The sequence below is a fragment of the Dipodomys merriami genome, unplaced genomic scaffold (assembly GCF_024711535.1).
Source record: "Dipodomys merriami isolate MVZ:Mamm:240054 unplaced genomic scaffold, mDipMer1.0.p SCAF_345, whole genome shotgun sequence".
Classification (NCBI taxonomy): domain Eukaryota; kingdom Metazoa; phylum Chordata; class Mammalia; order Rodentia; family Heteromyidae; genus Dipodomys; species Dipodomys merriami.
In genome coordinates, this window is record NW_027204993.1 from 89011 (window position 1) to 103760 (window position 14750).

A 14750-nucleotide genomic window follows, 5' to 3' on the forward strand; every position below is an offset into this window, starting at 1 on the left:
GCTAATTGGATTCCAATAATGGATTCCAGCAACAGTGTTTCCCTTTCCAAGATGTGGATCTGGCCCTATGTAGGAACTGATTGCATTTACCAAGTAATTGGTCCTGGATTTTCATATCACATACCTGCTCCTTCTTGTCCTCAATAAGCTCTCTATTTATTCTTCATATAAATTGTGCCAGAAGTGTTCTAAGTAAATTTAGTCCATACACAGTGTCCATGGAGAAACACATATTTAAATAAAAGAGGGAGACTGGGCTAGGATAGTACATGGAAACCAGACACTGTTTTCACCTGATATAAATTCAGGAGTTTACAATGAGGAAAATGCCCAAGGTTTACCCATACCTTATGTCTGAATCTGTTTTTAAGCAAAAATAGAAGCTTCAAAGAAAACAAAATTATCCAATGCATACAAAATTATGTTAAATGACAGCAACAGGCAGTAAAGAATTTAAATAGAAAGAAAACAACATTGAACTAGCTCATAGAATAGATTTCTTTACCAAAGACTCAGAAAAACCTATAGTTACAAGGCTGAAAATATCCCCAGGCTTCAGGATGATATTGAGTCTAGAATGGAAATACTGCAGGGGCTCAGAATCTAGTGAAAATCCACTAATACAAATAAAAGAATTATCTCTGGAAGCTCCACTTCTACTGGAATATCTGTCCTTCAACACCAATGTATTCAGAAGAATATTCTCCCTTCATTCACAATAGATTTGTTGATACTACACATGATCACATGAAAAACTCATCAGGAAAGAGCCTAGATGAGAGTTTCCCTATGCCTAAGCCTGACAACTTTTTTTCATATGTGCGCTCACACACACACACACACACACACACACACACACACACACACACACACACATTGTAATGTCACAATGGGAATGCCATCACAATGAGTTTGTGATGTCATAATGACATATCAGATCTCAATAGGTATTTTTTCAGAATGAGAATATGAGTTTACAAAACAAGCTGGAGGTCCCAAAGGCCATAAGTTTTCTAAAATGTTATGAGGTCATAATAAGTTTGTGAAAAGACAATGGGACAGTGATATTATAATGGCAATATGATGTCACAATATCAAGTCATAATAGATTTTTGATATCACCAATATTTGGTGATGCCAAAATGGTGACAAGATCACACTAGGTTTGAGATTTCAAAATGGGTTTGTGATGTCACAAAGGCATGCATGAACTTAATTGTCATACACTCACAATGAGTGTATGAGTTCACAAAGGGATTGTTACGTCACAAAAGCCATGTGTTGTCAAAAATAATATGAAGTCCTAACAGTTTGTGATGTCACTATTTGACAGTAATGTCATGATAGCAATGTGATTTCACAATGTTCATGATGTCACAATGGATTTATTTTATATTATTTTTTTGTGAACATACTGTACAGAAGGGTTACAATTACATGGGCAAGATAATGAGTACATTTCTTATCAAGCATTGCAGCCTCCTCTTTTGTTTTCCCTTCACAACCCTTCTCAGCCTTCCCCCACCCTCCTACCCAATCCTCTCCCCCCCCCATCAAAGTTGCAAAGTTCATTTTCGACATGACAACTTGTACTCATTGTTGCAACAGGTCCACCTGTATCCTTAAACGACTTTTCTCCTCCTCCACAAATTATAACGAGATCAAATATAGTGAAAGCAGGGATTATACTGTGGGGGAGGGACATACAAAGCAACAAAGAAATAATCTTATAAATGCATTAGAAACAAATGCATGAAAGAAAAAAACATTTAAATACAAATCTAAGGTTCATTTTCCTAACATCACCTTATCTGACATTTTCTGCTTGACTCATACGTATACTAGATATTGCAAATAAGGGAAACCATGGGACCTATGTTTCTTTGGGCTTGGCTTACTTCACTTAATAGAATTTTTTCCAAGCCTTTCCATTTCCTAACAAATGGGGCAATGTCATTCTTTCTGATGGAGGCATAGAATTCCATTGGGTATATATACCACATTTGCTTGATCCATTCATCTACTGGGGGGCATCTGGGTTGGTTCCATATCTTAGCTATGGTAAATAATGCTGCAATGAACAAAGTTGTGCTGGTAGCTTTAGTGTGGTCTTGTTTGTAAACATTTGGGTAAATGCCCAAAAGGGGGATTGCTGGGTCATAGGGGAGCTCTATGTGAAATCTTTTGAAGAACCTCCATACTGCTTTCCAAAGTGGTTGAACAAGTTTACACTCCCACCAACAATGCAGTAAGGTTCCCTTCTGTCCACATCCCCTCCAGCATCTGTTGTTGTTAGAGTTCTTGATTTTTGCCATTCTAACTGGGGTGAGGTGGTATCTCAATGTTGTTTTGATTTGCATTTCGTTTATGGTTAGAGAGGTTGAGCATTTCTTGATGTGTGTATTGGCCATCCTTCTTTCTTCTTCAGAGAAGTTTCTCTTTAAGTCTTTAGCCCACTTATTTATTGGGCAATTGTTTCTTTGAGGATTTCTTGTTGGGGGATTTAATTTTTTGAGTTCCAAGTATATTTTAGATATGAGATCCTTGTCCATTGTATGGCTAGTGAAGATCTTCTCCCAATCCATGGGCTTTCTATTTATCTTGCTAGCTATGTCCTCTGACATGCAGAAGCTCTGCAACTTCATGCAATCCCATTTGTCTAACTTTTCTTTGATTTGTTGTGTTTCCGGGTCTCTATTAAGAAAATTTCGGCCTGAGCCAAGGAGACCTAGGGTTTCTCCTATTCCATTCTGTAATGTTTTCTGAGTGTCTGCTTTGATTCCAAGGTCTTTGATCCATTTGGAGTTGATTCTGGTGCAGGGTGATATATAAGGATCTAGCTTTAGTTTTCTACAAGTAGTTAACCAATTTTGCCAGCACCATTTACTGAAGAGGCTGTCTTTCTTCCATTCTGTATTTTTAGCTCCCTTATCGAAGATTAGATGGCTATATGTCTGTAGGTTAATTTCTGGGTTTTCAATTCTATTCCATTGGTCCTGAGGTCTGTTCTTGTGCCAGTACCAAGCTGTTTTGATTACTATGGCTTTGTAGTAGAGTTTGAAATTTGGTATTGATATTCCTCCAGCAGTGTTCTTTCCGTTCAGGAGCGTTTTTGCTATTCGGGATCTTTTATTGTTCCCTATGAATTTTTGGATTGCCTCTTCTATTACCTTGAAGAATGCGTTTGGAATTTTGATAGGTATCACATTGAATTTGTAGATAGCCTTGGGAAGTATTGCCATTTTCACGATGTAAAGCTTTCCAATCCAGGAGCATGGGAGGTTTTTGCCATTTTCTAAGTTCTGTTTTGATTTCCTTTTTCAAGTTTTTAAAGTTTTCATCATAGAGGTCTTTCACTTCTTTGGTTAAGTTAATTCCTAGGCATTTTATTTTTTGTGGGTCTATTACAAATGGAGTTGCTTTCCTAATTTCAGCCATACTTTTCTCACTGTTGGCATACAGAAAAGCCATTGATTTTGGGGGGTTCATTTTATACCATGCTACTTTGCCAGTTTTGAATCAGCTTGAGTAATTTGGGAGTAGAGTCTATGGGAATCTTTAAATATAAGATCATGTCATCTGCAAAGAGGGAGAGTTTTATTTCTTCTTTCCCTATTTGGATCCCCTTTATGTTTGCATCTTGTCTTATTTCTATAACTAGGCATTCTAATACTAGATTGAAGAGAAGTGGAGAGAGGGGACATCCTTGTCTTGTTCCTGAGTGAAGAGGAAATGGCTTTAGTTTTTCACCATTAAGTACAATGCTGGCAGTAGGTTTGTCATATACAGCCTTTACTGTATGGAGGAATGTTCCATGGATTCCTAATTTTTCCAAAACCTTCATCATAAAGGGGTGTTGGATCTTGTCGAATGCTTTTTCTGCATCTATTGAGATAACCATATGGTTCTTGTCCTTGCTCCTGTTGAAGTGATGAATAATATTAATTGATTTGTGTATATTGAACCAGCTTTGCATCCCTGAAACCTGTTTGATCGTGGTGTATGATTTTTTTGGATGAATTGTTGAAGTCGATTGGCCAAAATTTTGTTGAGAAGTTTTGCATCAATGTTCATCAAAGAAATGGGTATATAGTTCTCTTTCTTTGATGAGTCCCTGCCTGGTTTTGGGATGAGGGTTATGATGGCTTCATAGAATGTGTTCGGTAGTGAACTTTCTCTTTCAATTTCATTGAAGAGTTGGAGGAGTATTGGTGTGAGCTCTGCTTTGAAGGCCTTGTAGAATTCTGCTGTAAAACCATCTGGTCCTGCACTTTTCTTACCTGGGAGATCTCTAATTGCTGTTCCTATTTCAATGCTTGATATGGACCTGTTAAGATGGTTTTGGCATGTCAATATTTGCTAGGAAAAGGTCCATTTCTGTCAAGTTCTCAAACTTATTAGCATAAAGTTTTGAGAAGTATTCCCTTGTAATTTTCTGAATCTTGGTTGTTTCTGTGGTGATGTTTCCATTCTCATCTCTGAATTTATTTATTTGGGTGTGTTCTCTTCTTTTTGTGATAAGATTTGCTAAGGGTCTGTCAATTTTGTTGATTTTTTTCGAAGAACCAACTCTTTGTTTTGTTGATTCTTTCTATTATTTTCTTTGGATTCTAATTCATTTAATTCTGGTTTAATTTTAATTATTTCTTTCTGTCTACTGGAAACAAGAAATCACCTATTACATTAAAAACATGAACAACAAAGAAAAACTTCTTGTGTCCAGATCTTGGAGTTCATTTCACTCAGCATCATCTTATATGGTCATATGTACATAGCTATTGAGCTATTCTGCTTATCTGCTAAGATTATCCTAGATGTATATTAATTATTGCAAATAAGGGAAACCATACCTGTCATGCTAGCAACACAAGACCGTGATCTGAGTAGCAAAGCTGGGAAATTCTATGAGACTCTTATCCCCAATTATCCCCAATTATTCAGTAAAAATCTAAAATTAGAGGTGGTAAAGTGCCAGCCTTGAGGGAAAAAAGCTAAGTGAGAGTGCCAGACCATTAGAGGTGTGAGCATACACACACACACACACACACACACACACACACCCAATTAGCATTAATAATCTATGACTATTTGGCTCTTAACTGCTTACATAATAAAAGCTTTCAATCTTGGTGAAGGGAACAAAGGTTTATATCTTCTAAATATTTCCCAGGAATCTGTGATGCTATGCTACTTCATTAATTCTGCCTATCAATATATGTTTCAAAAAACCTGCAGAATTTATATCATCTCTTGGTAATTAGTGTGTTAACTGTATTCTAATATGATTCACTCATCTTTTTTTTTTTTGTCGGTCGTGGGGCTTGAACTCTGGGCTTGGGCACTGTACCTCAGCTTTTCAGCTCAAGGCTGGTGCTCTACCATTTGAGCCACAGTGCTACTTCTGGTTTTCTGGTGGTTTACTGGAGATGAGAGTCTCATGGACTTTCCTGCCTGGGCTGGCTTTGAACTGTGATCCTCAGATCTCAGCCTCCTGAGTAGCTAGGATTATAGGTGTGTGCCACCAGTGCCTAGCTCTAATTCACTTTCTGAGGCTTAAACCCTCTTCTAATGAGGAGCATCTTTTAAAAACCAATGTGTCTTTCTTTTAGACTGTTGAGGAAAGTAATTTGTCTTTTTAAATTTAATTTTATTGTGGTTACAGTTACATAAATAATGAGCACATTTCTTGTCAAACATGGTTTATTTTTCTCCCACTTTCTTTACCCCACAACCTCCCCGAAGTTGTAAATTTCATTTCCAACATAGTGTCTTGTGAGTATCCCTGTTGCATTGGTCCACCCTTTGTCCTTTGTCTCACCATTGTTATTCCCCTTTCCTTCCCCAAATCAGATAAGCATATATTCAAGACACAGGGTACCAAAATCAAAAACAGTGACAACAGGGGATAAACCAAAGGAAATTAAAATGAAAGAAAAAAGAAGTAACTTCACAAAGTACATTAAATAAACAACAAGAAACCCCTCTTGTTCCCCTATCTTGGAGTTCATTTCAATTAGCATCATTTTCTATGGTCATAAGTACATAGCTATTGAGCTATTGTGATCCTCTGCTAGGACTATCCTTGACATATACTAATTATTACCAATGAACCTCTGTTTTTAAATGATAACCCTACCTGCCAGATGAATGACACTGACAATGGAGCTTCATCTTTCTTTTCTATTTTGCAGTTATGTTGATCTTTCACTTTATTTAGTAATTTCTTCCTATACTTTTTTTTTCCTGCCAGTTTTGATTTTTTTTGGAGGGGGTCTGGTCGTGGGGCCTGAACTCTGGGCCTGTGAGCTGTCCCTGAGCTCTTCAGTTCAAGGCTAGCACTCTACAACTTGAGCCAAAGCGCCACTTCCGGCTCTTTGCTTTTTGCTTATCTGGTGCTAAGGAATCGAACCCAGGGCCTCATGTGTGCAAGTCAAGTGCTGTACCGCTGAGCCACCTTCCCAGCCCCATGAATTTTTTTTAAATGTCTGAACTCAGTGGGCTAGAATTATACTTGAGTTTCTTTACAGCCATACACTTTGTAAACCTCTCATTCATTTTATCTATGTCTAGAATGTTTTCTAGTAAGTTCAGGATTCACTTATATCTCTTTGTGTGTCTGTGTGTATGGTTATGTAAATATGAGAAGTGTGATAGAAAACTGATTGGTACCAATAGGCCCCAAACCCTGTCTTTCTTAGTATGCTAGAAATTAGGACTAGGGATGTTGAACTTTCATAAGTTAACACTATTATTTTTTAGAAAGGCAGATTATAAGAATAATGTATATTGAAATGAACTCCAGGGGGTTGAAGCAAGAGTTTTTTTTCTTTTTTTACCATTTTTCTTTGTTTGTTGTTCTGTTTGTTCCTTTATATGGCTTTGGGAGTGTAATTGGGGCACAGAAAAGGAGGGACAAAGGGTGAACCAATGGAGCAATGGTACTTGGGAGATTGAGTTAGGAATGCCCTTTGAGTTCAGGATTTGGAGATCAGCCAAAGTAGAAAAATGAAAGAAAGGAAGAAAGAATGAAGGAAAGGAATAAAGAAAAGAAGGAACAAAGGAAGCCTGGAGCAGGTGGCTGCTGCCTTTAATCCTAGCTACTCAGAAGGCTGAGATCTGAGGATCATGGTTTGAAGCCAAACCAGGGAGGAAAGTTCATGAGATTCTTTTCTCCAACAAGCTACTCTGAAAAAGCCAGAAGTTGCACTGCAGCTCTAGTGGTAGGGCACTAGGCTTGAGCAAAAAGAGGCTAAGGGACAGTACCCCAGTCCTGAATTCAAGCTCCAGGGTTGACAAAGGAAAAAAAAAGGAAAAAAAAGAGAGAAGGAAAAAAGATTGGAGAAAAGAAAAAGTTTTAGAATCAAAGGGACTTTTCAATCTGATCCAATATGATCACACATAACTGTAGTTTTAAAGAGAAGTAGTGATTTGTCTAGTTTTATAGTCAGTGAGTATCAAAGTTCAGGATTAAGAGTACTCTTTTATTTTTTAATCCACTTTCTTTTCTCTCAGAATATTTCTCAGTTTAATGCTTCCATTGGTCCCAAAATACATGAGATTTTATAATGCTCTGCTTATGCATTACCGTTTTGAACTCAGCTTTATTTTTCAAGTGAATACTTTTAAAACACACCAAAAATTGTTTCTTTTTCAAGTTGTTCTACCTTGTAATGTCAATTTACCTTATTAAAGGATAAATTTACTTAATAGAAGCCAGTTTGGAAACAAGGAGGAACTAGTTGTTGAGCAGGATAGGGAAGAAACTTAGCTCCCAAGTTGACCTCTAGGTTTTGGATATTTTTTATTTTATTTTATTTTTATTTTTTATTTTTTTGGGTCCGGTTGTGGGGCCTGAAATCTGGGCTTGGGCGCTGTCCCTCAGCTCTTCAGCTCAAGGCTAGAGCTCTACCACTTGAGCCATAGTGCCACTTCCAGCTCTTTTTTGCTTATGTGGTGTTGAGGAATCGAACCCAGAGCCTCAGGCATGCAAAGCAAGCGCTCTACCACTGAGCCACCTTCCCAGACCCTGGATACTTTTTATTGTATGGCAAGAATTTCATATTGGCTATTTTATTACTATCTCTTTTGGAACCCCATTTAAAACTGAAAAATAGTCATTTGTAATACCAATCTCTTATGAGAATATCTAGAACATAAAAATTGGTAAGTTTTTAAAATTAATTTTTTAAAAGCTGGTCATTTTTAAAGAATGATTAAATTCTTGTTGCAAAACCTCCATGCTTTATGAAATACCTCGTTTCTTTTTTCTTTCAATATTTATTTATTGTGAAAATACTGTTCAGAGGGGTTACAATTACATGGGTGAGATTATGAGTACATTTCTTATCAAGCATTGTAGCCTCCTCCTTTGTTTTCCCTTCCCATCCCTTCCCATCCTCCCCACCCTGCTGGCCAACCAATCTTCCTCCCCCCACACACCAAAGTTGTAAAGTTCGTTTTTGACATAACGACTTGTACATCTCATTGTTGCAATGGGTCCACCTGTATCACTATTTAAATGATTTGTTTTTCCCCTTCCCCTGCACAAATTGTACCGACATCAAATACAGTGAAAGCAGGGGTTATAACTGTCGGGGAGGGACATACAAAGCAACAAATAAATAAACTTATAAATGTGTTAGAAACAATTGTATGAAAGAAAAAAATTTCAATACATATCTTAGGGTTCATTTCCCTAACATCACCTTATCTGACCTTTTCTGCTTGACTCAGACATACACTAGATATTGCTAATAAGGGAAACCGTGGGACCTACGTTTCTTTGGGCCTGGCTTTAACTATTTGTAGAAAATGAAAGCTAGATCCTTATATATAAGCCTGCACAAGAATCAACTCCAAATGGATCAAAGACCTCGGAGTCAAGGCAGACACTCTGAAAACATTAGAGGATGGAATAGGAGAAACCCTAGGTCTTGTTGGCCCAGGCCGAAATTTTCTTAATAGAAATCCAGAAATACCTCATTTCTGAAGATCACATTTTTCAAAAGATTTGAAATATTTAGTTGGGTCAAGTGGCTTACATTTGGAATTCTAGCTACTGTGATTCTGGTCACAAAACCAGAAGTGGAGATATGGCTCAAATGGTAGAGCATTATCCTTGAGCAAAATACTTAGCAAGAGTGGGGGGCTCTGAGATTAAGCTCTAGTACTAGCACACAAGAAAGTTTGTAAATTACACTATTGGAAATTTAAAAAGCCTTACATATTTTGAAGTAGCCAGTTTATTAGATTTATCAGATCTTTTTTTGTCCTGGAAGTCTCAAAAGGATTTTATTAATAACTATCATGGAGTCAACAGAGCCTCTTGGAACCAGAAAAGCTTAGAGACAAGCTTTTCTTTTAGATACACATTCCATGTTCTAATTGGGACTAAAGTGCTAGGATTTTTGTCCTCTGGGACAATGTTTAGGGTACTTCCAAGACAGATAGCTAAGCCTCATTCTACTTTTGTCAGTGGCATTCATGCAATGTATTTCTTCATTACTGAATTTATGGAATGCATATATTGCAATCTAATATTTGTGCATGCTCTCCTCCTTATAAATTACAATTGAAATTTGAAGGTTGGGCACCAGTGACTCACACATGTAATGTTAACTACACAGGAGTGTGAGATCTGAGGATCATGGCTCAAAGCCAGCCTGGGTAAGAAAGGACTCTTCTCTTTAACCAGCACAAAGCCAGAAGTAAAGCTGTGGCTAAGGTGGTAGAGTGCTCTTCTTGAGTGGAAAAGCTGAAGGAGCTGGGCACTGGTGTCTCACACCTGTCATCCTAGCTACTCAGTAGGCTGAGATCTGAAGATAGGGGTTCAAAGCCAGCCCACACAAGAAAGTTCATAAGACTCATTTCCAATAAACTACTCAGAAATAGCTGGAAGTTGCACTGTGGCTCAAGTGGTAGAGTGCTAGGCTTGAGTACAAAGAGTTTTAGGGACAGCACACAGGCCCAGAGTTCAGGCCCCAGGATTGGAAAAAAAACCAAAAGGACAGTGTGTAAGCCATGAGTTCAAGCCCCAGGAAAACACACACACACACACACACACACACACACACACACACAGAGGTCATAGGTAGAGAAGGCTGCTGCTTAAACTAAGATTGACAGCAGTGCATGAAGAACCATAAGTGGAATGTTTTGTTATTGCATGTTTGTTTTTGTTTTCAAATAATTATTTCATTAAAAATATTCAGGCAAAGTGGGTAGCATGGAGAGCTGATATAGGTATTTAGATATTACAAGATCCCATGCAGGTCAAAATTAGACCTGGATTATTTAGGCCAATTAACTGTCTACATTTTAAAAAATTTATTAAATAGTGTTGTGTTCTGCTTTGAAGTATACAAGCACAATTACAAGAGTGTTTCTGTTGCATTCTGAAAATATATTTTCACAAAGTGCAGTTTTTAATTTCATAAACATTAAAACAATGTTTGGGTCAATCACTTTTCCTATAATAACTACAGTGAACACATTTTTACTACTACATGGCTGGGAATCACACAAACCAAGAGGCTGTACTTTGAAAAAAATTACACATTTTGAACTGATGTAAAGTTTTCCCCAGTCCTGTCCTATTCTACACACACTAACCAAATCTCTAGCTTACATCATCTAGGAATCTCACAATTCAATGCAATTCTGAACATAAGATTGCTCCCAGACTGGAGCAATCACACACACACACACACACACACACACACACACACACACACACACACACACACACACACACACACACACACACACACACACACAATGGCATTGCTATGCTAATCTGCTGTATAGATTACAACTAAGGAACAATTAGGTGGGAGAGAAAGGGCAGGGCATGGGATGGAGGTGTTTTCCACTCTGCATTTCCTGGAAGTAGGTGGGTAAATGCTAAAGGTTTCAAGCCTTCAATCTTTTTTTTTGTTGTTGTTGGTCGTGGGGCTTGAACTCTGGGCCTGAGCACTGTTCCTCAGCTTTTCAGCTCAAGGCAAGTGCTCTACCACTTGAGCTACAATGCCACTTCCGGTTTTCTGTGGTTTATTTCCTGTCTAGACTAGCTTTGAACCGTGATTCTCAGATCTCAACCTCCTGAGTAGGTAGGAACAGGCATGTGCCACTGGCGCCCGGCTTCTTCTTCTTCTTCTTCTTCTTCTTCTTCTTCTTCTTCTTCTTCTTCTTCTTCTTCTTCTTCTTCTTCTTCTTCTTCTTCTTCTTCTTCTTCTTCTTCTTCTTCTTCTTCTTCTTCCTCTTCTTCCTCCTCCTCCTCCTCCTCCTCCTCCTCCTCCTCCTCCTCCTCCTCCTCCTCCTCCTCCTCCTCCTCCTCCTCCTCCTCCTCCTCCTCCTCCTCCTCCTTCTTCTTCTTCTTCTTCTTCTTCTTCTTCTTCTTCTTCTTCTTCTTCTTCTTCTTCTTCTTCTTCTTCTTCTCCCTCTCCCTCCTCCTCCTCCTCCTCCTCCTCCTCCTCCTCCTCCTCCTCCTCCTCCTCTTCTTCTTCCTCTTCTTCTTCCTCCTCTTCTTCCTCCTCCTCCTCCTCCTCCTCCTCCTCCTCCTCCTCCTCCTCCTCCTCCTCCTCCTCCTCCTTCTTCTTCTTCTCACTTAGCTATCTAGGGTTCCTACGCTAAACAATTGCAATAGCATAAATTCAGGTGTTGTTGACAGGGACTCATTGTAAATAAAAGACATTCATAACATTCAGGAAATTCTGAGAATTTTACGATCTCTGTTCCAGGAATCAAGGACAAAGATCAAATGTATTTCTTCTCATACTAATAGATATCGCTCTGAGCACTAACTTTACCTATGACTCCATAAAATGTATGCTGTTCTTATATACGTTTTATATCAGAAGCACTATAACTATAAAATACATGGGTAGTAAGATTTTTTTTTGGGGGGGTAGTAAGATTTTTAATTTAATTAATCTATCTTTGAAACAACCTGTAAACACTCTCTCTCTCTCTCTCTCTCTCTCTCTCTCTCTCTCTATATATATATATATATATATATATATATATATATAAATTGCTGTCATTTGAAAACACCTTCCCCCTTGATGAGTTTGGCACAGCCCCCTCCTGTTCCTTCACAAGGGCTTCTTTTCCTTTTCCTCATCATCTAGCCCACAGAACAAATCGTGTTCAGAGATGGTCTAACATCTCCATTCAAAATCACTTCCAGCAGACATTTTTATGTTTTCTACACAGAAATGAGTATTTGCAAGTGTGATTGTGTACCTCTACTTTGTCACAGAATGGCAACGTCTTCATATCTCGTATGTCTAGATGGACCAAATATGGTTTTTTAAAAGGTTTGGAAAAGTTTAGAGAAGCTTTTTCATATCATATATGCACAGATCCACAAACTGAATCTTCGGGGGGATTCTGGTGGTCATATGTGGCTATCACTCTACCGTTTTTGGGGTTGCAGGAGCACTACTGTCTGGACCACCAAATATTGCACCGGCTGTCACCCAGGACTTATAGTTGCACCCCAGTCATTTAGGGTCAGCAGTTCTCGCTGCACCTCAGTCTTTCTTTCTCTCTTTTCTTTCTCTTCTTTCTTTCTCTCTTTCTTTCTCTCTCTCTCTCTCTCTCTCTTTCTTTCTTTCTTTCTTTCTTTCTTTCTTTCTTTCTTTCTTTCTTTCTCTTTCTTGCTTGTTTGCTTTTCTCTCTTTCTTCCTTAATTCCTTCCTTCCTCCTCCTTCTCTTTATCCCTTCCCTTCCCACTCCTCTTCCCCCACCTCCTCTTATTTATTTATTTTTTGGGACCAATCCTGGGTGCTGTCTCTGGGCTTCATTTTGCCCAAGGCTAGCACTATACCAGTTGAACCACAGTTTCACTACTGGCTTTTTCCAAATAGTTCATTAGAGTTAAGAGTTTTAAGGATTCTCCTACCCTGACTAGGATTCTCCAACCCTGACTAGCATGTAATTGTGGTCCTCATATTTCAGTTTCCCGAGTGACTAGGATTACAATGTGAACCACTGGTCCTGGCTCCATCCAGGGTTTAGGGTTGCACCCCAGTGTGAGAAAGTCTTCTCTGTCAAAGTACTGTAGTTTGATTCCTTTGTGAATATTGGGAGAACTTTTTTGTTTTGAAGGGTTCCGGCATTGCCTAGGTAGTTTGGGCCTTGTTAAGTATATTTTAGTTACATCCTTTTCCCGAGCACTTTAAGACATCCTGTTTGAAGCCCCTTGAATTTTAATTACATTCTGTTAATTAGGTCACATTCTTTTGCAGGTTGTGAACCTGAGCTCAGTCAATGTGAGCAGAGGGGTGGGGCCTACTGGGTTAGCTCTGTGTGCCAGCTTGTGAGAAGCTTGCCTATGGCTTACCCTTCTGCAGAGGTAAACTTTCCTTTGCTGAGTTCCTTTCTTTTCTATGTGACACCCCAACATCCAGAGCTATTTCTAACACCAGTTATCTGGGACTTTGAGTTGCTCTGGGGCTTCTCATTGCACTCTAGTAATCCAGGGCTTCGTGGTATATTCTCCACCTGTTTCATTGCACCTGCATCATCCAGCAACAGGGACTCCCCGTTTGCACCCATCAACATTTGGGGCTTGGCGTTGCACTTGACATCCTCCAGGACTTCTCATTGCACCCTAGTCAACGGTTTCTTCCTGGTGCATTCCTCTGGGCTTCTCGTTGTACCCACCACCATCCGGACCTTCTCATGGAGTGCAGGTTCTGTGGTGCATGCGCCACAGTCAGGGACTTCTTTTCCTTCCACCATCAGGGCCTCACGTTGCACCTACCATCATCCAGGACTTCTTTGATCTTCCAGCACCATAAAGACCTTAATCTGCCCTTGTCATGGGCTGAAATCTTCCTCTCTGGGACAGGGAAGACACCCCAGGGCATGCATCAGAGAGCTCCCCTGCCAAGAATACTGGTGAGTTTTCTAGGCCATCAGCCTTCTCTGTCCTCCATCTCCGGAAGGCCTCTGCTGTTCTTCTCACCTTGCCAGCCCTCTGCAGCCCATGGATGCCATGTTTTCAGCAGCCTGGCGAGGCCTTCCACTGGGCTAGGCAAGGTGAAATCCAGGTTGGGGAGGCCGTCACTGCGACGAGTTTCCCTGACTCAGCCTGGGCTCCTGTGTCTGCAGGATAGAAACTGCGACCTGTCCCTGAGTCTCCAGTCACCCTACAAAGGCCTGTCCATGGATTACCCTGTGTAGGGCCCTTCAAGGATCCCTTGGAGAACCCTGCTGGGGGCTTGTACTCAGTCACCCTCTGCGGCCTGGTTCCAGATCCATAGCTCACCTTGGCTATGGCTCGTCTCAGTCACCTGCCGTGGCCTTTCCCAGGTCCCTGGCACACATTCCAGAATCACTAGTTCAACCTTGCAGGCCTTTGCTCCTGTTCCCGTGTTTATCTAGGTTCCCAGGCTTATCCAGAGGTCAGAGCAGCCTGGTGCCAAGTGCCCTACGGGAGCAGGTCTTGCACATTCTTTCTATCCTGAACCGTGTCACCCTGCTCTTCCTTGGTATATTAGAAAAGCTATTAACTTTTTGAGTGCTGATGTTATATCCTGTTATGTTGCCAAAAATAGTTATAAGATGTAGAGGAATTTTGGTGAAATATTTATGGCTTTATAAGTATAGGATATTATCTTCTAATAGAGATAGTTTGAGTTCTTCATTTCCTTTTTGAGTTATTTTCTCTTTTAATTTCTCTTGTTTTATTGCTTTGTCAAGGAATCCCAGTATATATATCCCAGTATATATATCCCAGTATA

At 39.5% G+C, this 14750-nt stretch overlaps 1 protein-coding gene across 1 annotated transcript in view; it reads left to right on the plus strand.

Moving 5' to 3' along the window:
- Nucleotides 1-14190, plus strand: part of LOC138803667 (vomeronasal type-2 receptor 116-like) — a 30484-nt gene extending 16294 nt beyond the window's left edge. The window contains exons 8-9 of the mRNA XM_069987729.1: nt 13251-13357; nt 13534-14190. Coding sequence (XP_069843830.1) covers nt 13251-13357; nt 13534-14190 — 764 coding nt within the window. The remainder of the gene's footprint in view (nt 1-13250; nt 13358-13533) is intronic.
- Nucleotides 14191-14750: the final 560 nt, after the last annotated feature.